Below are 21,932 nucleotides of genomic sequence, written 5' to 3' on the forward strand. Positions count from 1 at the left end.
CTAGAGATACTGTGAGTAATTCCCTCATACAATCCGCTATCCATCTTTAACCAACGATGGCTGACAAGTATTGTAGAGAAATGCGACTTTTAAAGCGGCACAACCAGAAACGCGCGTCGTACACTCCGAGCAGGCTCTACGGACGACAGGGCTCAAACACGCCAAGGTAGGAGAAAGTGATTTGAATTGGTTTGAATTTAAGTGGGCAGCATCTCACAAGTAGGCTATGGTGAAACCCAAGTTTCCACGCGTTCCATTTTCTCCGGCTTGGCAACTCAACGTCATTTGGCCACAGTTTCTTGAGATCTCTCATTTTCGTCGTGATGTTCTTGTCGATGATCTGAGACGAGGTTTTTCAGACTTTGACCAAAATCGAGTCGAAGCGTGAAGCAAGTCACGTGTTGTCACGTGCTACCATCACGTATGCATGAACTGGTAGAAGAAAGAGGTCTTGAGGGTACAGTTTATTATGTCTAGGAGTTATTGATATACACTACTTCCCTGACAAGGTCGTTCGGGTCGCCTCTGATACCTTGGATTCGCTGACTGCGGGCTTCAACTCATCCACAATATTCTTTTCATCCTTCCATGCGGCCGCCACGAACTTTGTATGACTGCCACGAGCCACAATGTCGCCCTTCTGATTCATGAATTTAACTGTTGTATATGCCAAGGTCTTGCCGACTGCATTTTGTCAGCTCGCATGCCTGAAAGGAAGTAATTTGGTCGTGGCATACACTTATCACAGATGACTTCTCCCTTGACAAGATCTCCGATCTTGCCGCCAGAATTCAAATAAGTCACGTTCAAATCGGTTGATACCCCTGTAGCGTAGAGACCGCGCGACGCGACCGCGAGAGAGCCACTGGTATCTACCATTGTAGCCAGGGTTGCTCCGTGTAGTATTCCCAGCCGGTTGGTATGTTGCTTCTCGATGGGGAGCTCAAAGTTAACTTTGCCAGGCTCCGCTGCCGTTATCCGCATCTTGAGCCAGATGAGTATGCCTGACGCGATGGAAGATTCTCAGATCTAGACTTACCGTATCGATTAATCTGTACATTCTGAGTCAGCTCCAACCCCATGGATTTGAGTTCCTCATACCTAGGTTCTACTCCTGAAGTCGTTCGGAATGACTCCCAAACCTGCTAATGTCAGAGTCACCAGCGGCTGACAAGACCTCTTGAACATACGGAGCGGACAAACTTCAATGCTGCCATCGCGACCCACGGGATTTGGTGGACTTCTCTCTCTGGTGGAGCTCCGACGCTGGAGAATCTGTGTTGGAGCAAGGTGAGTTAGAGCAAGCCTTCACTTATGTCTCAAAGGTTCCAGAAGAACTTCTTGCAGCTCTAACCGCAATTTACCACAAGGTTTGGAAGAATATGGATCATCTTCAAATGGAACAACTTCTTGATTCGCAAGTTCATCCACGTCACAATGGGTGTCTATGCTCCGCGGTTGTAATATGTACCATACATCAACCTGGGGAAGCTTTGCCGAGGATGTCACTTTCGTCTACAACCCGACACAATTGGTCTTGATTCAAGGAGTTTTCTGAGAGACCGCTGGGTCATCTCCTCTGCCTATATTTCCAGTCTCTTGCTGGATCAACTATACTTTAGACCTTCTGCCTCCATTGCACGCTCCAGTACTGCTCTTGGCAGAATGCATGCGGCTTGAAGCCTCTCATCGTGGGGAAAGTTCCTTTCGATGTAGACACAGATGGCTAACCCTGACAAGATAGCTCTCCTTGCAATCCACCACCTTGAACGACAGACCTTGGCAAACCAGTAGGCCAACATGAGCATCGCCCAAGGATCGCGTTGCTCCACGGCGTCTCCAAAATGAGGATCCATGTGCATGACGAAGGAGAGGAACGGTAAAAAGGTTGATTCGCCATATTCAAGGTTGAGGAGGTGCGCAAGCTTGGGGACCATCTCCTGGTAAGGATTGGACGTTGGCCAGTCGGGCCCAGGCTCCTCGCAAAGGTGATCGAAAGGGGTGTCCCCGTGGCGAGCTCTCACTGGTAGCGAAACAGCGCTTACGTATGTCTCGACCGACGACCGCCATGTACTATCCAATCGCGCGGGATTGGTGAGCTGAAAGACAACTCTCTTACCCTCGCTCAGTCGTAGCCAAGCCAAATCCTCTGAGACCAAAGGCCAAGCCTCTTCAACCACCCTAGTCGCAATGGAACTGAATGAAGCGATGCCGAGCAAAATCGACGCAACCCAGAGAGCATCTCTATCTCGGGAAACAACTGGGTTCGACAGCTTGTCATGGAATAGCTGAATTCCATGACTGAGATGATACGACTCAACTGTAAAGGGGGCACGCGTCACATGTTCTTGTAAGTGGCGATCATGTGATGCTGTGACTCCAAGGACAATATGCATCAAGAAGGGGTGAGAGCAGGCGAGTCGCAATACCTCTGTCCCATAGTCATGAGTGCTGGCGTTTGATCCCACGTATAACACCGTTCTGGTCTGGAATCGGTGTACTCGAGCCAATTCATCAACGCCGAAGTTGAGGTACGGTCCAGGCGAGGGCTGATCATCACGTAATGAATCGGAAATCATCGTGATGCAATCTTGTTTGCTTAAAACAGGCGATCGGATTAGTTCAGTCCCGGTCCTTTTTACGCGTATGTGAGGCTCTAGTGGCTGTAAATCTGGGATCTTGGGATTGTAGTTGCATGAGACGGCAAACTCGAGACATCTGACGCACGTCGGAAGAGCCTCGTCGCATTTGATTCGTCTTAACTTGCAATTTCGACAGCCTGCTCTGGACTTTTTGTGCGCCTTTCGCTTCCGAGGTCGCGGGCTAGAGCTTGTAGTTGGATTGACGGCATCGACGGCCATCATGGGGGAAGTCCAAGCTTGATTGTGAGCTCCGGATTCCGTCTGCTTGATTCGACCAAGTCATAGGGTTGGAAGCGTGGAAAATCTTGAGTGTGAGGGAAGGAAATCTCATTCATTGTCGATTGTTGAAAGACGTCCCTTTGCTACCTTCGTCCGCTATCTCCATCTCCGAACACTCGGAGGTGATGACGATGATATCGGCCTGGATAGTGTGTCCCACTTTGAGAGAATGAGTCTTTTGATTGGCTATATCACTTCCACGCTAACCGCCTTTCGTATTAATATTGCGCTAGTACTAATACGATGTTAACTCTCCACCTCATCACCACTGTCATCTTCATTGATAAACACTCATTTGTTGTTCTCGATCGATCTCCTTGACCTATACCTCAAGTCTCGATGTCTTGGTGCAGCTGCGGACTCGCACTGACTCGAAAGGCATCTTGCGCGATGGATTTGATGGCATTCCTCAGTGTAAGCCTAGACTGACCCTTCTTTCACAATGTCGCCCCTTTCGTTGAAATTAGATCATATGCCGGCAATAGTCATACCTATGGCGGCCAGGAACACACAGTCATCCGAAACGTTCCCAGCCTGCTCCATCGGTTTGCTACACCGCAGTAATATCGAAATACCACAGGTGAGTCTTGTCGTCAGCGGCTGATGACGCCCGTCCTCGTTCAATTCGGCGTCCATGAAACCACAACGAGTGGCTCACGATTCGACAAATAATTCTAAATCTCTCTTATGCTGGTCGGCCCCATGTCATACATTGGGTTTGGTCATCTTGAAACAGAGGTCAAAGTCCGGAGCTAGCGCCTACTTGTCAATTGCGCTCCGCACATTCTAGCAAACCTGCGAGGCCGTACTCAACTATTTCCCTTCTGGGACTAGTCGTCTTATTGTATCACCTTTATTACCCCATATATATATCCTGGCAATCCACTGGTAAGCCTAACGCACATAGGGGCTGATTGGCTTACGAGAATAAGCACATAACGGCGGTATGACATATACGACATATTGATCAAGTGAGGCTGTCGATCGTATAAGATGGCGTTGGTTGTTCTCGTCAACATGGTGTCCTTTTTCTCTTCATCAAATCATTTCCTTGTTGCCTTCATTGCCACAAAAGTCTGATCTCAAAGCTCTCGTTTGGAGTTCAATTCATTCGTTTTTAGACAAAACCAAAGGTCACCAGCATCAGCATCAAAATGCGATTTTTCAGCATCTTGGCCCCCGCGGCCCTCGTCACCCTCGTTTCCAGCAGTGCACTTCCCGCGGACCCGAAAAGTGACGGTTGCATCCCTGCCTTCACGGCCCACAAGATCGTCGACGATTTCTTGAAGACTCTCACCGCCTTTACTCCAGAGAATGCAAAGAACCTTCTCGCCGACGCTCATTTCTCTGATACGTCCTCCTCAATCAACTTCTTCACTGGAGCTCCCCTTGATAGCGTCACCTTCCCTAGCAAGGACGCATTCATTGCTGGACAGGGAGCCCAACCACCTGTCGACGTCAAGCTCCTCTTCATGGATTCCGTCACCTGTGATGGCATCATCACTTTCCGCTGGCAGGCAAACTTCAAAGACACTATTGCCAAAGGTATCAATATCCTATATACCAAGCAAATTGGCTCCAACCCCAACACTGTGGGTCCCGATGGCTATCAAATCCAGACCATCTACAGTGAATTTAACTCTGCCACCTGGAACCTTGGCTTTGGCGGCACTTGCGCTCCTCCCAAGATTCCTTCCATGTTTGCCTAAACCTGAAGGCAACGTGCATGGTCGAACACCAGAAGAATTGCAGATAAATGGGAAGAATGTTGCTGCACAGCCCGGTTGGAGTGTGCCGCCTTTGTTTCTAGTTAGTCAGACCCATGGCGCTGCATTCGTGTTGGGGTTTCGCGTTAGTCTTTGCCATGTCAGGATCACCAAGTTCATAGCTGGGCAGAAACACATTTCTCAATCAATATTTCTCAAGGAATATACCATTTACAGCACCTGATATCGGGTTTCCATGATGTATTTCTCTCATGTCGTGATAGATCAATTCTGCCAAGACGCTAACCATAATCATACTAGCGCTATATCTCTCACTTAAGGCTTCAGCGTCTTCATTCTTGACTTTATTTCTCCATCATCACTTCTGCCTCATTCTAAATCTGCTTCAGGTTGATCCGCTAAGAGGATACAGGAGTGAGGCGACCGTCGCCTTGCCTCGCGATGTTACTACCTCGATCAATATAGTTCGATTCGAGAATCCGCCACAATGTCAGACACAACGCTTCATTCCTGGGAGTACCTGGAAACCCTTCCAGGCGTTCAGTTCTATCGCCTGTACAGGAGTCCGTCGTCGGCCCTGGCAATCTTCCGGAAACGGCTGTCAAGCTTGGCCAAGTCTTTCGTCATGACCTTACTTTACATGCCTGGGCCCATGACCGCAAAACAACTCGAGATGTTTGTGCAGGATTCCAGCCGCGGAGAACGAGAATACGCAGTTGATCTGCTACGTCGTTACCACATCTTCAAAGACACCACCGTCGGAACTGCCAAGGCATACACTCTTACCGAGGCATTTGCCAAATCGCTGCGTCGTGCGCTGACTGGAGCTGGAGACAAGACATCTTTCGGCCAACTGGCCACCGTTGCCCAGAACCAAAAAGTGTCCATTGCCGAACTCGATGAATACTCGCGCCAGAGATGGGAAGGTATTTTGGGTTACATGGTGGGGTCATCGTCCAACGCCATGGATTCAGACCAAGTCGCAGTTGATCCATCACCTGGAGTGATCGAGCTCCTTAGAGTGGGGCATCTCATCGAACTCTCTGGCACAGCGAGGACGGGAACATCGGCCAAAATCACAAAGGAAGGCTTTGCATTTGTCCTGCAGGACATCAACACTCAGATCTGGGCATTATTGTTCCTCTACGTTGACAACGCCGAGGTTTTCGACATGGACAAGGTCGACGTATTGTCATTTTTCTTCTTGATTTCCTCACTCGAACTCGGCCTGGCATACACTACATCAGGTTTAGACGAGACGCAGTTACGATGTCTGACAGACCTGGCGTCTCTGGGTATAGTCTACCAACCAACTCTGGACGACGGCAACCCCGTTGACTACTTCTACCCGACTCGACTAGCCGCAACCTTGACCTCCGATTCGGCTGCAGCGCTCAGCGCGACCAACAGCGCCATTGGATCCTCACTTTCCACCACCAACACATCAACATCATCCTCTGGATCCGGCTCCGGCGGCCGAGGCTTCATCATCGTCGAGACCAACTACCGAGTCTACGCATACACATCATCACCATTGCAGATCGCACTCCTTTCCCTCTTCGTCAACCTCCGGTCGCGACACCCTAACCTGGTAACCGGCAAGATGAGCAAGAGCTCCGTCCAACGAGCAGTCAGGGCCGGCATCACCGCCGAGCAAATAATCTCATACCTGACAGCGCACGCGCACCCACAAATGCGACGACACGCACAGGCCGAACATGCAGCCCAACAAGCCCGCGACTCATCCCGCGCTGGCTCCTCGCTATCCATCCTACCCGCCACTATCCTCGATCAAATCCATCTATGGCAACTAGAACGCGATCGAATGACCACAACACTCGGTTTTTTGCTCAAGGATTTCCCTAACCATGCCGATTACGATGCGCCCTGTCGGTATGCCGACGAGGTTGGCGTGCTTGTTTGGAAAAATGACAAGAAACGTATCTTCTTCGTCAATCGCATCGACGCAGTACGTACTTTCATGGCTGAAAGAAAGGCAAATTCCCAGGGTTAGGAGCCACGTCGAACTGGTTGGACGCCTGGTTGGTAGTAATTGGTACGATTGGTACGGGGGTACTATCATTATCATCATTGTCCATCATAGATTCGGCCTGGCTATCTATCTAGATACCTATTCAACCTCCGCCCTCAGCTTGGTATCCATGGGTGCTTAATTGGTTCTGGGAACGATTCAACTCCATCAACGGGAGACTGATATAGAAGTCTTTCTCTTTGGTTCTTGGTAAACCTGTAATTCTAGAAAACTTCGGCAGTGCTATTACCATGCGAAGCTATGCCTGAAAAATCAAAGGAGTTATTTAAAGTCGTTTCCAAAAACATCATCACCCTCCACCCACGCTTTCGTCCTTTTGCCTTCGTTCCTTGCATATCTTACACCCGCCCACTGCCTGGATCTTGTCTTTCAACAGCCGTGCACTGGTAACTTTCGGTCCTACTGAGCGTAGAAACCTCGAGTCGTTTCCTTCCGTCTCCTCTGCCTGTCGCTCCGCCTGCCTATCTCGCGGTAAAGTAGATTCATCGCCTTGGGCGTCAGGGCCGTGGAGGAGGTGGGAGACGTGGTAGACATGTCCACAAGCGAAGCCGACTAGTGTTTCAGTTTCGTTCTGATCAAAGGCCCGATGGCATGATGCACAGTGGCCTGGTGGGACCTTTGACTCCAATGGCTCGACTTTCTCGTCCTGCGCCGTTTGGTCCTCTGTCTTGTCCGTGACAGGTTTGGGGATCTTATGTGAATCAACTTCAAACTTGATACCCTTTCTTCTTCCTCGTCTTAATGTGTCCATTCCAACTGCGACTTCGCTGCTGAGTACCCTTGCCACGCCGGAGCTGATACTGTCCTGCAAGTCGTATTCACGAATCATTTTCTTCAGCCCATCTTTGAGCCCTTCCACTTCTAGGCCTGATGGTATCTTCTTCACCAGCGTGATGGGGTCGATTGCCGTGCCAACTTCGGCCAGAAGACCAGAAATGAAACGAGGTCTCGACATGCTGTACTCGAGAAAGTCGTCCCAAAGGCTCTTGTCGTCTTGTTCCTTGGCAAAGGCAATTGCGCTCGATACATCCTTGAGCTCGTCAATGATGAGAAACAACGCCTTCTTCATCTGTCCTGTCTTGCTAAGCAGGTAGACAAGTTCTTCGATGTACCGTCTCTTCTCACAGATCTTGACGGCAGTGTCATATGTATACGCAGTCGAAGTCTGGAGAAACTCCAGTAACAATGGTCGGTCATACTCCGCAAAGAGCTCGACAGCAGTGTCAGCAAATTGTTCCACGAGCTGCTTGCCTGTGTCTGCAGCTAGTGCAGAAGCAACAGCAGAATGGCCAACTCTTGGACCCCTAGGCTCATGAGTTTCACCTTCACCCTTCCACAGCGCACGCAGATAGAAATATAAAAAGGGTCGCAGGCTAGGAGTATCTAGCTGAGCGAAGACTTCGTCCGGTTCAACCACACCATGCGTCGCTTCATCCGCTAGGACACTTATTGGGTCGGCTGCTAGGGCGCTCAATTCTTCAGTAGAGAGCGACTTGAGTTGTTTGGCGGGAACTCTGATTTGAACAAATCCAGGAATGTCGTCGGCAACTGCATCAACCAGGTGATGGTCCCGGACGAGAGTCATGGCCGTGTCTGCATCTTGAAGTGCAATATAGCATTTCAAAGCCTCGTTATAATGGCCATCAGCCAGGAACAGCTTAGCAAGACCTTCTTGTAGCATTGTCCAATCTTGCGACCCTTTCGTCACCGTCCCTTGTCGATATTGGTCCTCGATGGCAGCAGTGATCGTACTAATCTCGAAGAGATCCGAGGGCCACTGGTCGAGAAGTTCTTTGAAACGTCTCCTGTCTGACTCCACATAATGACCGAGGATCATCTCAAAGACAGAGGATGGCAGGGGCGGTGTTAGTTCAAGGGTGGGCACCCGAGATGATATCTCGTCAAACCTTTGAGCCTTGATGAAAATCCAGATCCAATACTCCCACCGGCTACTGGTATTCAGAACCCGCTCTGCAACCTCAGCAGCCTCGCTCCAATTCTTGGCATCAACTAGCTGCTTCAACCATAGTTCTCCGATCCTTCTTTTCTCCTTTTCGGCGGCTGAGAACTTGGACTTTGATCTGACTTGTGCAGAGCTTGTGATAGATGCGGCATCAGCGAAGAATTCGGCCAAAGTTGCTTGTTGACGAGCTTGGCTTGGGCTTATTGGAGCAGATGGGCCAGTTTTCGTGGCAGAGCTTGCAATCGATTGGGAGGGTGGCGTCGAAGATACCGAGTCTTCTGAAGCTGTACCGGCAGCTTCTGGATGCTCGTCTACCAACTCCCAAGCTTCCTGGTATTTTTTCATGCTAACCAGCCATTGCATACGGTCATTCAGATTTCGCCTAATTGCAACAATGCAATCGAATGGGCTTTGGATGAAGATTTTCATGCTTTGAGCGGTCGCGAGATTATTCGCATCCTCCTTTTTGGTTGTGTCGGTTGAACCGAATCCTGGGACCCAACCGGTGAGATAGTTGCGATCTCGAGTACTTGGGGTGCGATCTGGTCCACTGAAACCGCTTCTTACACTTTCGGCTCCGCTAAAGATGCGATTTGCACCCAGCATTCGGGGTCCGAACATGGTAGCATCCCAAACTCCTTGACCTACCGCTTCCACACCGGTATAGAGACTCGAGCTGACATTGCCAATACCGGAACCAATTGCGTCGAGGTAGCCCTTTTGTGCGAGAGATGCGGGTATCCTTAGAGGGGGTAGAATAGCCATGTGATAATCTGAAGCAGTTAGAGACTCAAATCTGCTGATTGTGAGAGTGTCGGTGTCGATTTCCTCCTTGGTATTGATGTCTATTAAGCGTAGCTCCGGCTCCAATGCATTCTGACGATTTCGACGGCCCTTTCTCGGACCATCAGACGTTTGACTCGATGAGGTGTTGGCTTTTTTCTCCATGTATGCAAGTACTAAAAGCAAAGTGGGGGTATATAGCGAAATTCCAGATACTGTACAGTCATCAAATCGTATACTAAAGTGTTGTTAGTCAAGTACCACATTGTGTGAGGGAGTACCTACATCGTTGCAACTTCTGCATGGCCAACGGGGTGATCTCTATTCCCTGGTGACCCTGGGAGAACTTTGATGATCCAGGCAGAATCGCCCCAACCGACTAGGACTTCTTCTGGTTTATTCTTGTCGAGCTTGGAGGAAGCTCCATTTGTTGTGGCGAGGACGATGGAGCTTATGGGAGCATCGTCATCGGCTTCGAGGCCATCACGATCTATCCAATCCACGCGAGCCTTCCATACACCAGCCATTTCCTCCCAGCCAGGCCGAGATGGGCGGTCGACATGGCTAACGCGTTTCCATTCCAGATTCGATTCTCCAGATTCAAGTTTGAGGTTGGACCTCATAATCTTGATCCCGGACTCATTGACCCAGACAACATACTTGCCCGACAAAGACCACTTGATGGTGCTGATAATTCCCTCGCCGCTGTGCAAGACCCTGTCAGTTCCAGTGTTCGCACCGAGTCCGATAGATCCTAGCCAGCCAGACGCTGCTGCAGCGGCTCCTGTTGTAGTGGCGTTGGCACTCTTCCCAGTCTGACCACCAACAGTGAGTATTAATGAGCCAGCTTGGCCACCTGAGAGATAACTCCTGTCCGACTTGTATTCTGGAGACAGGGCGACAGTCTGTACAGGACGACCGAAGTTTCGAAGCTGCACATCCTTTGGATCGATTAGAGAAGAAATGCAAACATTTCCATCTATGGATGAAGTGGCAATGTAGATCTGGTTTGAGGGAGTATTGGGAACAAATTGTTGTTGGGCTTTTCCTTTTGGCTTCGGAGCTGGAGAACTTGAGGGAGAGCTGTCTCTGTTGGATTGGGCATCGGTGGCCAGCTTTGAGGATGGAACTTCGGCGCGAAAGCCAGCAGATGAGGTTGCGAAGGAGGAAGTGGAGATGGCAGATACGATCGTGGTATGCGCATGGTATACTCTTAGAGAAGAGAAGGTGGGAAGGGCGAATACGTGCTAAAATGGTGAGTTAAGAGCGGGAGCAGATGGGACATTCGGTCACTTACGATGTTTCCCATTTGAGTACCAACGATCTAGATTAGGTAGGTTAGCTAAAAGTCCAGCGAGAGAGACGAATGCGAGTGTAGCAACTTGCCATTTTGTCGCCAGATACAACAAAAGCGCTGGCGGCGTCGCCATTGCGATAAAGCGGGCTCACGTTGCGCGTCAAGTTTGCGTACTTCAGTCGAGGCTCCTCCTCTTCCTCGTCGGACCCGCCATCTGATGTATCGTCCTCTTCCTCTTCGTCTGAGGGATCATGGACAGGTTTGGGGTCTGGGTCGTCGTAGGATGGAGAGCTGTCCCTGGCTCCTGGCTCCTTAGAGCCATCTCCAGCAGCCATGCGGAATGGAAGAGGTCAGTGTCGCGTCATTTGGGCACTTTTTGAGGTGGTGTCAAGGGCATAAAGAGGGACGCATTATAGGATTGGAGATCGGCAGTATCGTCGCAAGGGTATTTCCTCGTTCAATCGTCTTGTCTGCGCTTCTATCGGCAAGGATTGAGCTGCTTGTCTATCTCGTTGTCTGGTCGTGTGTTCATCCCTCGTCCCTCGGAGGTTCTCAGTGACGAGCGCCAAGACATACGGAGCCTTTTCAGGAAATGTGTTGGCGCCGCTCTAAAGGCACGTGCCGTGAACCCAATGTCCGGCATTCGGCCGAATCCCAAAAAGGAAAACGAGATATATCCACTCTATTCCGCCTCACGAGAGGGACTTCACTTCTGCCTACCGAGCGGATGAAAGCTCTTTCCGTTTCTCATGGCTCACTTTCTTCGTTTGCCTTCGTCTACTCTCGGATTCCTGATTTCTCGCAATCTTGACTAGGTCGATTCCACAATTGTTATGCTTCAGAAAGATCCAAAACTATTTCATGTCCTTTCGTTTTCGAAGGGCACGGACTCATCCGGTCGGACACAAAGCTACAAGACTCGAAAGTCGCATTCAAAGTCACTAAATGGATGCGTCATATGTAAAAAGCGGCGAGTGAAGGCAAGTCGTCCTTGAGACTGTGGACCATAGGCCGTGCTTGTTGACCTTTGACCAGTGTGATGAGCAAACGCCTTCATGCCGCAACTGTGTCAAGCGGGGCATCACATGTGTCTATCACAATGATGTTCTTTCGCCTCGAATCGCCCAAAATCCCCAGAACAAAGTCCAGACAGGATGGTGCTCACAGATGGATTCAACCTTATTTCGCTATTTCGTCAACGTTGTTGGCGATACCATGACCCCGATGTCGTGTCGGTCGTCAGCCTTGGCCCGAGTTATTGACAACGCTATGAATGTAATGTTGTTCTAAAGCATAGATGACATCTATTGCCACTGACTCTCTATTAGGAACCATACGCTATGCATTCCATGCTTGCAGTCTCTGCATGCCACTATCGCTATCACAGAAAGTCACCCATGCAAAAGTGTCTGAGCGAGAATTTCCATTCAATGCACGCATGCGCACGACTAAGACGCTCCCTAGACATGCCACAGGTAGACAACGTTGATGCCGTTGTCATATCGACTCTTTTCCTCGGTTACCTGTCCTTTGCAGATACCACAGAAGACTTCGGTGTGCCTTTGAGGCAGCGCGAGGTTCCTTTCTTCTGGCTCAGAAATCAAATTGGCCTCGAATCGCTGGTGCACCTGTTTCAAGCTAAAGCCAGCATTCGGAAGTCGTCGCTCGGCATGTTTGAAGACGTCGCGGACGCCATCCTTATGTTGGACGACAAAAAGCCCGCGACAGATTCCATACCAGCAGACCTTGCAACCTTGTTCGACATCAGAGAAGATTCTAGTAGCAATGATCACCCTTATCTGAGTGCTCTTCTCAGACTCCGGCACCTCTTGGCCCTTAATCCTGACAACGAACTGGCAGTCGTCCTGTACATGCAATTCATGGAAGGTGTGTCTCAACATTTCCTTCAACTTCTCGATACGTTAGATCCTAAAGCTCTCATGCTTTTATCATACTGGTTGGCCTTGCTATGTTCAAACAATTGTTGGTGGTCACGCGTGCGGGCCAAGAATGAATGCTGGGCAGTTTGTGAGCACATTGACACGTTTGGGGACGAACTCTTGTGGAAGTTTATGGACTTTCCAGCAAATGCTTGTGGCTATCCCTACAGTGGGACTTCCTCAGCTGGTAGAGATGTGGTTCTAAGGATCAGATGCGATGCATAGCACAAGTGGAGAATATCAAGTTATACCGGCCGAGAGTAGATGGTTTGTGCTCTTGTTTCACCACCTTTGCTTCATAATCCACGGAGGCTATTGTGTTATTATGAAATATTCTCTCCGACGACACCATGCGCTCGGGTATGTGAAGATTCGCTACGTTCAGCCGAGGATATGTCGTCCGAAAATACTAGATCTATTGTTCCCAAACAGGAAAACGAGAAAATTGCGGGGCAGTATGTGGGTCTAATCTCTTTCTATTCGCCACTTAACATGCCACGAACGCTTGAATCGAGGACAAAGCATTGGCCTCCGCGGCTTTAAGGCGCAAGAGATGTTTGATATTCCAAGAATGTCTCAAAATTACTAATGCTACAGGAGAAGGTGATGTATGTGTAAGAGCCGATCTATATAAGGTAGTCTCACCACCGTGGATCAGACTCAATCCCAAGTCAACGATACCACCAACATCAGCGTCACCTTGACCAACTAAATCCACAACCATGTCGACTTTCCTTGTCACAGGTGCAACCGGCCAGCAAGGCGGTGCAGTTGTCAATGAACTGCTTGCAGCGGGAGCAAAAGTTCACGCAACAGTTCGAGATCTCTCGACACCAAAGGCGAAGGCGCTAGCCAGCCGAGGCGTGGTACTGTTTCAGGGTACTCACGAGGAGCCTGAAGAGGTCTTCAAAGCCGCCGCAAAGGGTTGTGTCGGGCTTTTCCTCAACGTATCTACATTTGACCCTGCAACGGCCAAGAAACATGCGGCAGACATCATCAAAGCATCCAAGGCCGGCGCCGGTCCAAACCTCACTAGCATCGTCCTGTCATCCACCGTGCAGGTCGATGAGTTGATTGCACACGCTGACGCTCTTGTCGAAATACACCCTTGGATAGCACAATACTACGCCGCCAAAGCTGGAGTAGAGGACGCTGTTCGTGAGAGTGGAATTGCAAATTACACCATCCTACGTCCACCTGTCCTGCACCATGACTATGTGTTGCCTGCCGCCGTAAGCCCCCACGCTTACTACGAGCTCGTCAAATCTGCCACTTTGGTCACATCCATCGAGGACGACAAAACTTTACCGTATCTCGATGCGGGCGACGTGGGCAAGTTCGCTGCTGCGGCATTGCTCAAACCATCCGAATTCAGTGGACATGAAATCGGCCTGGGCTCGGAAAACTTGACTGCCCGCGACATTGCTGAGATTATCAGTCGTGTGAGTGGTATTCAGATCAAACTCCACCGCCGTACTCCAGAAGAGAAGGAAGCCTCGAAGAACACCGAGTTTTTCCAGGGCTTTGAGGGTCTCGCGAACCGTTTTCCTCGAAAGGTCGATGTTGCGGCTCTAGAGAAGAAGTATGGCATTAAAATGACAACGTTTGAGGAATACATGGAGAAAAACAAAGAGCTGCTGTTGGATTCCCTCCCCCCCAGATCAAGCGCTTTTTTGGAGAAGATGGCTTAACCTGGACTCGAGCGTACAATACTTGGTAAATTGGCTTCAATCTTGCATGGTCAGCGTGGCGAGCTTACCAACTAGACAACCAGCTAGCATCTTAAACAATCATAAAATCTATCTCTACGTTGCACGTTCAGACCATGTTGCACCCCGAGGATCGAAGCCCTCTTAATTCGGACCATCTAAGGACCTGCTTGGCAGCAAAAGCGCTTTTGGTCCCACAATGTCACCACTTACATAGCCAAACAGGGCGGCTGTACAGCCGGTTATGAATGCTGCCAAACAGGCGATCTAAATCCGTCAAGAATCGTTTCTGTGGCTGATCTTAAATGAACTCCAGAAGGAGCATCCCGTGTTGATGGTTGATCTGCTGAAGGAGGTCAAGATGAGGCAAGGGGAGATAACGCAGAACTTCCATAGAGAATAGGAGTTTAGGATGGCTTCCCTTTGCTATATGTTGATACTGTGAGTATTATCTCAGCTGCAGGGACTGACTACTCATATGACAAGACATGGTATTTGGTGTATCACACTGGTGTAAACTGCAACAATGGGCTTTGATAAGACCGAGAGGTCGGTCCGAATTCATGGAGTTATTGCGGGTCTTCCAAGGACCGGGGTAACGGTTCCCACATTAACCCCATCCTGGACTCTGGGGATTCCAGATACTCCAGAATCGATGCGTAGGATACACAACCAAGGAGATGTAGATCGTGGAGCTCAGTTATCTATCTGATGCCCTACATGCGCCTTCACATTAAAGTCTCTCAGCAGTGGCTCTTGTTTCTTTGGTGAATTGATGACTTGCCAAAGGGGCGAGGCTCATCTTTCTTCCCCATTTGGCTCTTCCACGCTCACTAGAGTTAATAGTGTACTGTTGTCGTGTTCCTTAGATACGATCTTGAGCTCATTACAAGAGGGCCGAGGGAGACGCCAAAAGAGAGTGTCGAAGTGCGAGGCCCGAGGTAGATCTAGAGAGATAGTCCGAGAAAATAGTCCGAACAAGACATCAAGAAACCTTTTATACGGGACCCTACATATGAGCTTTCAACCCGGTTTGGAACCGGTTCTACCGAGTCGAAACCGGGCCTCGAACCGCGTCTGAACCGGTTTGACTCCTATATAGGAAGCTAGGTAGGTAGTTCTCTAAAGATCTAGCCAGTATCCCAAAGTTTCGGCTTCTCCATTATTGTGAGAACCTACCATCGATCATCGGTTCAGAAAAGATGGCTACACCCATTGCACCCCTCACCGCAACGGACGAGGTCAAAGCTTCGGAAGGGAATGATTTCATTGAGGTCATGAAGGAGGTCAGCGATGAGATTGACCATGCCGCTGAAAGAGCAGTCACCCGAAAGACAGATCGCATCCTTCTACCAGTGCTCTGCACTTTGATGCTGGTTGCATTCCTTGATCGCACGAATATCGGCTCGGCTCGAGTGTTTGGCCTCGATGCAGACCTTAACATGACTGGAAGTGACTACAACATTGCCCTGTTCATCTTCTTCATCCCGTATCTACTGTTGGACGTTCCTGCAAACATCATCATGAAAAAGGTCCAGCCTCCATACTATTTCACCTTTCTTATATTTTCCTGGGGTATGGATATCTGGACCCCTGATCTTGGAAATGGAGACATGCTTACATGAACAGGACTTGTGACTATCGGGCAAGGCTTGACAAGGAGCTTCGCAGGCCTTGTTGTCTGTCGATTTCTCCTAGGTGTCTTTGAGGCTGGCTTTTTCCCAGGCGCTATCTACCTTCTTGCAATGTACTATACTCGCTATGAGCTTCATTCGCGGTTGACCATTTACTATTCTTCCGCCTTCTTTCCATGGCATTTGGAGGAGTGAGTGTGCACCCTATATCTTTCCATTGAAGGGCGGTGGTGAGCTAATACCTACAAGTTGATTGCCTTTGGCATTGGACACATGGATGGGATAGGCGGATACCTTGCATGGCGGTGGATCTTCATCATCGAGGGAATCTTCACGGTGGTTATTGCTCTTGGGGTCATAGTCTTGATGCCAAATTGGCCAGACAAGGCTAAACACCTCAACGACGAAGAAAGAAGGGTTCTCCTCAACAAATTGTCGAGGGATCAGAAAGAGTACGTGGAGGAAAAAACATCCTGGGCAGTTATTTGGGATTGTGTTAAGGATATCAAGCTATATTGCAGGTTGGCGGCTTTTCTTATTTATCCATTGATCTTGACTGACTTCTCCTGGCGCAGTGCCCTGATATACTTTGGATGTGCTGTGACAAGCAGTGCCTCGGCCTACTTCTTCCCGAGTATTCTAGTCGATCTTGGCTGGACAGCATTAAAGGCACAGTATATGTTGATTCCGATAAGCATGGCCGGTCTCGTGACGACAGTCTCGATCGGTTTCCTATCTGATCATACTCGTCACCGATACGGCTTCGCAGTGGGACCTCTTTTTCTCGTGGTCATCGGATACATCTTGTTATTGATACCACATGACCAAATCCAAGTGGGGGTGAGATATTTTGCTTTGTATCTCTTGACGTGTGGAGTTTTTGCGGCGACCACCATCTCCATGACTTGGATGAACAACAACATTGTTGGCGCCAAAAGGCGAGGGATTTCAATTGGGATTATGCTCGGTTTTGGAAATTGTGGCAGCATCCTGGGGTCCAATATATTCCTGACTCGACAGGCGCCGGTCTATCGAATTGGATTTGGTGTTGCTTTAGGGGCGACTGTTTTGGCCCAGATTACTGCAACCATTTTGTTTGTATATGTTTGGTGGGAGAACAAGCAGAAAGCCACGGGTAAGAGAGACCATCTGCTGACTCTTTCCAACGATCAACAAAATGCGCTGGCCGATAAGCATCCAAATTATCGATACACGTACTGAAACAGGAGATGGGTTTACACAGGGTGGAAGTGTGATGTTCGATGTTAGGTCGGACGACGATACAGCGTTGAACATGGTCAGGGCAAAGCTATAGCATGTGGTAATGACTCCTAGATCTTCGAGATATTACCTGAGAATATGGTCATCTATTGCATAGAGGAATAGCACTATATTCCCATTGTCTCTGACCACTCGTGCGACTTCCCGGCCGATTTCTGTGGTCGCTACTTCCGCATCCACTTGATGAACCCTCTCAGGTCGTACCTGCCTTTGTCGATTACATTACCTATCTGGGCAAGCGTGGCATATCCAAGTACCCAGGCACTATGTTCACGTCTGAGAAGATCGCTCAGACTGTATGTCTAGCCCTCACCGCATATAGGTAATCGACATATTAGGGGTGCTGTTGAAGTTGGGGTTTAATCGAGCATCTGGCCAATTGCACTAAGTATCAGATATGCACAGCGTATCTCCGTATCGCCTATCAACATCTGCCAAAGCATTATATTGCTATACCCGGGCACCTTCGTAGAATCAGTAATGCAGCGCTGATTTCCGTGTTTTCGTAGACATTTATGTCAATGCATGAGATATCTAGGAACCTTTCGTATCTAAGAATTGGAAGCCAAGATGGTCCCTGTGCCAAGTCCATTGGTCATGTCATCGGCCCATAATTGATTAAAAGATCGTCCAGAGTATACCCATTTTGCGAGCAGACCATTGTAACCCCAGATGGCGCAACCAGTACTCATAGGCCTTGATGGCTGGTGCCATATCTCTTGGTACTCTTGATACCTTTCACTCCACACTTCGTCATGCCGCCAGCAGCACTTCTAGCCATGATTAGAAATTGTGTTGTCGCTCCTGATGCAACCATACCACTATTGCAGTATGCGGAATTGACCGATAGTCCAATTGCTTTGGGATACCAAATTACTTACGAACAGGTTTCTGCTGTTGGGTCGTCCGAGTCATGGCGCGGAAGAACCATATATTATGAACCATAGCACCCTTGTTGAGCTTGCTCTTTCTCTCAATTAAGAATCTGGCCAACCGTTCATCATGCATTTCCTTGGTTCAAATTGTGCTGGTTGGGCTCTGTCCCTGTCTCTTACGATCTGGGGTGCGACAGCATCGGCTATTCCAAGACGGACGTTCCACCAGCCTATTGCTCGACAAGACTCGGAAATCGAAAGCATCATCGCTGAATCTCCTCTGTTGACCCTTCACCGCGACCTTGTCGAGATTGAATCTATCTCGGACGATGAGGGCGATGTCGGTGAGTGGCTAGCCGAATATCTCGAGGACCACGACTTTACCGTCGATCTTATCGAGGTCCCTGTGCCGGGGAATAGCTCGGTGGAACGTTGGAATCTCTATGCTACACAAGATCCTTCGGTTACTCCTCGGGTCATCTTGACAACGCATTTAGATGTTGTAGCGCCACACATTCCCTACTCAGCTATCTATTCCAACACTTCGGACTCGAGGGACGATATAATGCTTCAAGGCCGTGGCTCTGTGGATGCCAAGTGCAACGTCGCCGCGCAGACGATTGCGGCCATTGAGTTGCTAGAATCAGGCGATGTTTCTGCTGGTGAGGTTGCTCTTCTCTTTGTGGTGGGCGAGGAGAATTCAGGAGCAGGAATGATGGCATTTTCCAACTCAAGCCTGTATGCCAATATGTCCGACACGATTCAGGGTTTCATCTTTGGCGAACCAACGGAAGGTAAATTAGGTGCTGGGCACAAGGGAGTGGCTGGCTTATTGATCACGGCCAACGGAACGACAGCGCACAGTGCGTATCCTTGGAATGGGGATAGTGCCATCACGAAGATTTTGCCCGCGCTCCTCGCTGTCGATGGACTGGACTCACTGACGTCTGAAGAGGGAGGATTGCCTGGCAGCGAGAAATTTGGCAACAGCACCACCAACATCGGCGTCCTCGAGGCCGGCACAGCTCCTAATGTTGTGCCAGGATATGCCATGGCCCGGGCATCGATCCGTGTTGCTGGTGGAACTCCAGAAGAGTTTGAAGCGGCGATCGAGGCCAGGATCGCGGAGTTCTATGAGGGAGAAATCCCAGTCCAATTCAACTTTACATGGTCTGCTGGACCCGTTGACTTGGTCAGTGATGTCGAAGGGTTCGAGCCGATTATCCTGAATTACGCAACCGATATTCTTGGCCTGGACTACGGGGATGACATCAAGGTCTACCTCTACGGACCAGGGACCATTGAAGTTGCACACGGAGTCGACGAGTTTGTGAGACTTGGAGATCTAGAAAAGGCGGTTGAGGACTTCAAGCTTCTCGTGGCTGATGTACTCGGGTCATGAACAGTAGCAACTGAGATGTGCCTCTCTGGGGAGCAAGTACCGTTTGCGTCTTCAAAGAAGAGCATCTAAAAGTCATCCAGAGTCAATTATAATGATACTTAATCAACCTGTGCATGTCTAGAAGGATCTTGGGTGTAATTGATGGACCGTGATATTGCTGTTTCCTTCTTACTTACTCCTTGACTCGCAGCCTCGCCAACCGGAGAAATTTGGACGGACGCTTCAGCCTTGCCGGGCGAGAATTATCCGGCTCCGGATCGAAATCCGCACCTGCCCTGCAGCTCCAACTCCAAACGTCAGATTCAGAATTGGAGAAAAAGAGATGGAATTTCTTGCGCATCAACAAGCAGCTTTGCAGCCCAGATGCTCTTAGCCTCCTAGGCATGCGATGCCACCGACATTGCTACGCCCAACGATGAATGTAGCCAGCCGCACGGCATATACATCATGTCGACGAGCTGCGACTGATGTCCTCCGTCCTCCAACTCTGCGTCCACTCCATGCCTCCCCAATCTTCCAACGACCACGACGCCGCGAATTCTTCTCCTCCAACAGTGTCCTATCAAACGCAAACGCACGCCAGCAGGGGTCCTCTGATGGCGACAAGGGACCGTCTAGCGAGCCCGCCAATTCTGCGTCGTTAGCAAAGCGCAAAACCGCACGGTCAGCGGGGACCAAGGCGTCTCTGCGGCGAGTTGGTCTGGAAGCACAACGATCAAAAGCTGGGATGCTTGATGCCTCACCCAGCCGACATGATGAGGATTCTGGGGCCCCGAAACTCGTGACGGCATATGCGGTGGCCGAACAATTCGACATGGTCAAAGCAGTCGAGATTCTTCGCAGTAAAGGATTCGAACCTGATCCATTGGGAACTGGTCTGTCGCAACAAGTCCTTCACGTCCAGGTGCCCATCTCATCAATTTACCGATCCTCCAACCCTTCGGCCCGCGATCTCTCTGCTAGCGATGTCGGCGACATATTCATCTTCCCCTCCGGCACACTAGTAACATGGGCGCTGCCAGAAGGATTCACATCATATTTTGCGACCCGCACGCTCCTCCCTGCGGCCGTCTCACCGCATCCAGAGCCAGTGGAGACCGAAGACCTAGACTACATCGAAGATTCATCCCGCGAGCATAGTATGATTCGTGGAGAGACTATCGTTCTCGGCACCAAACCAACGCATGAACCCACCGGGCACACATCCGACGTGGAATCTCAATATCAAACAACAGATACAGTCCTGACCAAAATCGCCTTTTCATCCGGCTTCGCACGCAGTACCAAGCTAGCAGTTCTCGAGACCAATCTATCGACATATCTACAATCAACAGCCTCGATCCCCACCCTCTTGTCCAGCGGTTCGCGACTCCCATTCCAATTATCACGTCGATTCATCCTCCGTAAGACTGGCCAGCTACTCTTGCTACGCGCCCAACTCAATCTCTACTCTGAACTCACCGACTCACTTCCCGACCTATTCTGGGACTCACGACACGAATTGAACCTCGAAAACTACTACGACCAAGTCGGGCGTGCGCTCGACGTGGGAATCCGAATCAAAGTCTTGAATGAGAAAATGACCTACGCAGCCGAAATCGCCTCTGTGCTCCGCGAACGTCTCAGTGAGAAACATGGTTTGTTTCTTGAATGGACGATCATCGTCCTCATTGCCGTTGAAGTGGGGTTTGAAGTCCTACGGTTGTGGAGAGAGGGGTTCTGGGCCGAGGTTTGGGACGGGAACGCGTTTTCTTCTTCCTCTGACGCCATCAGCCACAGAGGCCAACATAATGATGTCCGCGTTCTTGAGGAGAAAGAGTGAAAGTGATAGGAAGGCGGGCAAATTGGCTTGGATATGATTCGTTGATTGCATGCACGATCTGATCAAGCTTGGTCATGAATCTATCTCGTCAAGGATTGAGAATTCAAAGAACTGCATTTCACTGAGCGACTTGTCATACATATGGAGTTTAATCGTTGACGCAGATATCGATCGAAGCGCTCCCCAATCTCCTGTATCATATAGAGTCACATCTCAGGGTTCCTCAAAAAAGAGAAATTAGCACCAAAGCCTCTTTCATGGTGGCCATCTCTAATATGTTTCTTATCATGCGCAGTCCAATGGCCAGGGTTCTGTTTTGCTGTATTTGGGCCGGTCGAGTCAAGTCTTCGTCTCAAACACTGTGGATATTCTACACGTTGAATCGATACGATTGGAGATCATCATTATTGTATAATTCAACAATTTTCATTTCCTGTCTATGAGCACATTCACGGTTGGTCATGTCACCAGGAGTTGAGAGTATTAGGGTGACAGACCCTCCGCAGCGTTGGCTGCCCCTTCAGC

General features: G+C 49.7%; 8 protein-coding genes across 9 annotated transcripts; 5 read left to right on the top strand and 3 right to left on the bottom strand.

Annotated features, from left to right (window-relative positions):
- Positions 1-451: 451 nt before the first annotated feature.
- On the bottom strand, positions 452-1,397 carry PV10_00434 (uncharacterized protein). Its single transcript, XM_016364515.1, has 5 exons — positions 1,191-1,397; positions 1,102-1,142; positions 1,040-1,052; positions 738-984; positions 452-684 (listed from the first exon to the last, which is right to left on the bottom strand). Exons 1-5 carry the CDS (start codon positions 1,215-1,217, stop codon positions 494-496), a joined length of 519 nt encoding a protein of 172 aa, XP_016228164.1. The 5' UTR covers positions 1,218-1,397; the 3' UTR covers positions 452-493.
- Positions 1,398-1,587: 190 nt separating this feature from the next.
- PV10_00435 (uncharacterized protein) lies at positions 1,588-2,861 on the bottom strand (the record flags this gene model as incomplete). The annotated part of the gene is made up of 1 exon (XM_016364516.1): positions 1,588-2,861. The coding sequence occupies one exon, from the start codon at positions 2,859-2,861 to the stop codon at positions 1,608-1,610; it is 1,254 nt and encodes a 417-aa protein (XP_016228165.1). The 3' UTR covers positions 1,588-1,607.
- Positions 2,862-5,019: 2,158 nt separating this feature from the next.
- PV10_00436 (uncharacterized protein) lies at positions 5,020-6,993 on the top strand. The gene has a single exon (XM_016364517.1). It carries the CDS (start codon positions 5,136-5,138, stop codon positions 6,660-6,662), a length of 1,527 nt encoding a protein of 508 aa, XP_016228166.1. The 5' UTR covers positions 5,020-5,135; the 3' UTR covers positions 6,663-6,993.
- PV10_00437 (uncharacterized protein) lies at positions 6,782-11,284 on the bottom strand. The gene is made up of 4 exons (XM_016364518.1): positions 10,834-11,284; positions 10,745-10,771; positions 9,733-10,694; positions 6,782-9,685 (listed from the first exon to the last, which is right to left on the bottom strand). Exons 1-4 carry the CDS (start codon positions 11,077-11,079, stop codon positions 6,991-6,993), a joined length of 3,930 nt encoding a protein of 1,309 aa, XP_016228167.1. The 5' UTR covers positions 11,080-11,284; the 3' UTR covers positions 6,782-6,990.
- A 206-nt stretch (positions 11,285-11,490) lies between these two features.
- On the top strand, positions 11,491-12,937 carry PV10_00438 (the record flags this gene model as incomplete). 2 transcript variants are annotated; one of them, XM_016364519.1, is made up of 3 exons in its annotated part: positions 11,491-11,724; positions 11,780-12,019; positions 12,073-12,937. In XM_016364519.1, exons 1-3 carry the CDS (start codon positions 11,578-11,580, stop codon positions 12,907-12,909), a joined length of 1,224 nt encoding a protein of 407 aa, XP_016228168.1. In that variant the 5' UTR covers positions 11,491-11,577. The 2 variants fall into 2 exon arrangements, with proteins under 2 accessions (XP_016228168.1, XP_016228169.1); XM_016364520.1 differs by lacking the exon at positions 11,491-11,724 and having other exon boundaries at positions 11,759-12,019; positions 12,073-12,909.
- Positions 12,938-15,595: 2,658 nt separating this feature from the next.
- On the top strand, positions 15,596-16,018 carry PV10_00439 (uncharacterized protein; the record flags this gene model as incomplete). The annotated part of the gene is made up of 1 exon (XM_016364521.1): positions 15,596-16,018. One exon carries the CDS (start codon positions 15,596-15,598, stop codon positions 16,016-16,018), a length of 423 nt encoding a protein of 140 aa, XP_016228170.1.
- A 185-nt stretch (positions 16,019-16,203) lies between these two features.
- Positions 16,204-17,248, top strand: PV10_00440 (uncharacterized protein; the record flags this gene model as incomplete). Its single annotated transcript, XM_016364522.1, has 3 exons — positions 16,204-16,218; positions 16,277-16,548; positions 16,603-17,248. 3 exons carry the CDS (start codon positions 16,204-16,206, stop codon positions 17,246-17,248), a joined length of 933 nt encoding a protein of 310 aa, XP_016228171.1.
- Positions 17,249-19,925: 2,677 nt separating this feature from the next.
- On the top strand, positions 19,926-21,781 carry PV10_00441 (uncharacterized protein). Its single transcript, XM_016364523.1, has one exon. The coding sequence runs from the start codon at positions 19,974-19,976 to the stop codon at positions 21,405-21,407; it is 1,434 nt and encodes a 477-aa protein (XP_016228172.1). The 5' UTR covers positions 19,926-19,973; the 3' UTR covers positions 21,408-21,781.
- The last annotated feature ends 151 nt before the right edge of the window (positions 21,782-21,932 follow it).

Source organism: Exophiala mesophila (genome assembly GCF_000836275.1).
Source record: "Exophiala mesophila strain CBS 40295 unplaced genomic scaffold supercont1.1, whole genome shotgun sequence".
Taxonomy (NCBI): Eukaryota; Fungi; Ascomycota; class Eurotiomycetes; order Chaetothyriales; family Herpotrichiellaceae; genus Exophiala; species Exophiala mesophila.

Bases quoted from the DNA above. Each gene is read 5' to 3' on its own strand.
- PV10_00436 (XM_016364517.1), top strand. From the start codon at position 5,136: ATGTCAGACACAACGCTTCATTCCTGGGAGTACCTGGAAACCCTTCCA.
- PV10_00441 (XM_016364523.1), top strand. From the start codon at position 19,974: ATGCCACCGACATTGCTACGCCCAACGATGAATGTAGCCAGCCGCACG.
- PV10_00434 (XM_016364515.1), bottom strand. From the start codon at position 1,217: ATGGCAGCATTGAAGTTTGTCCGCTCC. The intron at 1,143-1,190 runs GTATGTTCAAGA...TGACATTAGCAG, and splicing joins CATTGAAGTTTGTCCGCTCC to GTTTGGGAGTCATTCCGAAC. The intron at 685-737 runs GTATGCCACGAC...GACAAAATGCAG, and splicing joins AGAAGTCATCTGTGATAAGT to TCGGCAAGACCTTGGCATAT.
- PV10_00437 (XM_016364518.1), bottom strand. From the start codon at position 11,079: ATGGCTGCTGGAGATGGCTCTAAGGAGCCAGGAGCCAGGGACAGCTCT. The intron at 10,772-10,833 runs GCAAGTTGCTAC...TACCTAATCTAG, and splicing joins TTGTATCTGGCGACAAAATG to ATCGTTGGTACTCAAATGGG. The intron at 10,695-10,744 runs GTAAGTGACCGA...TCACCATTTTAG, and splicing joins GTACTCAAATGGGAAACATC to CACGTATTCGCCCTTCCCAC.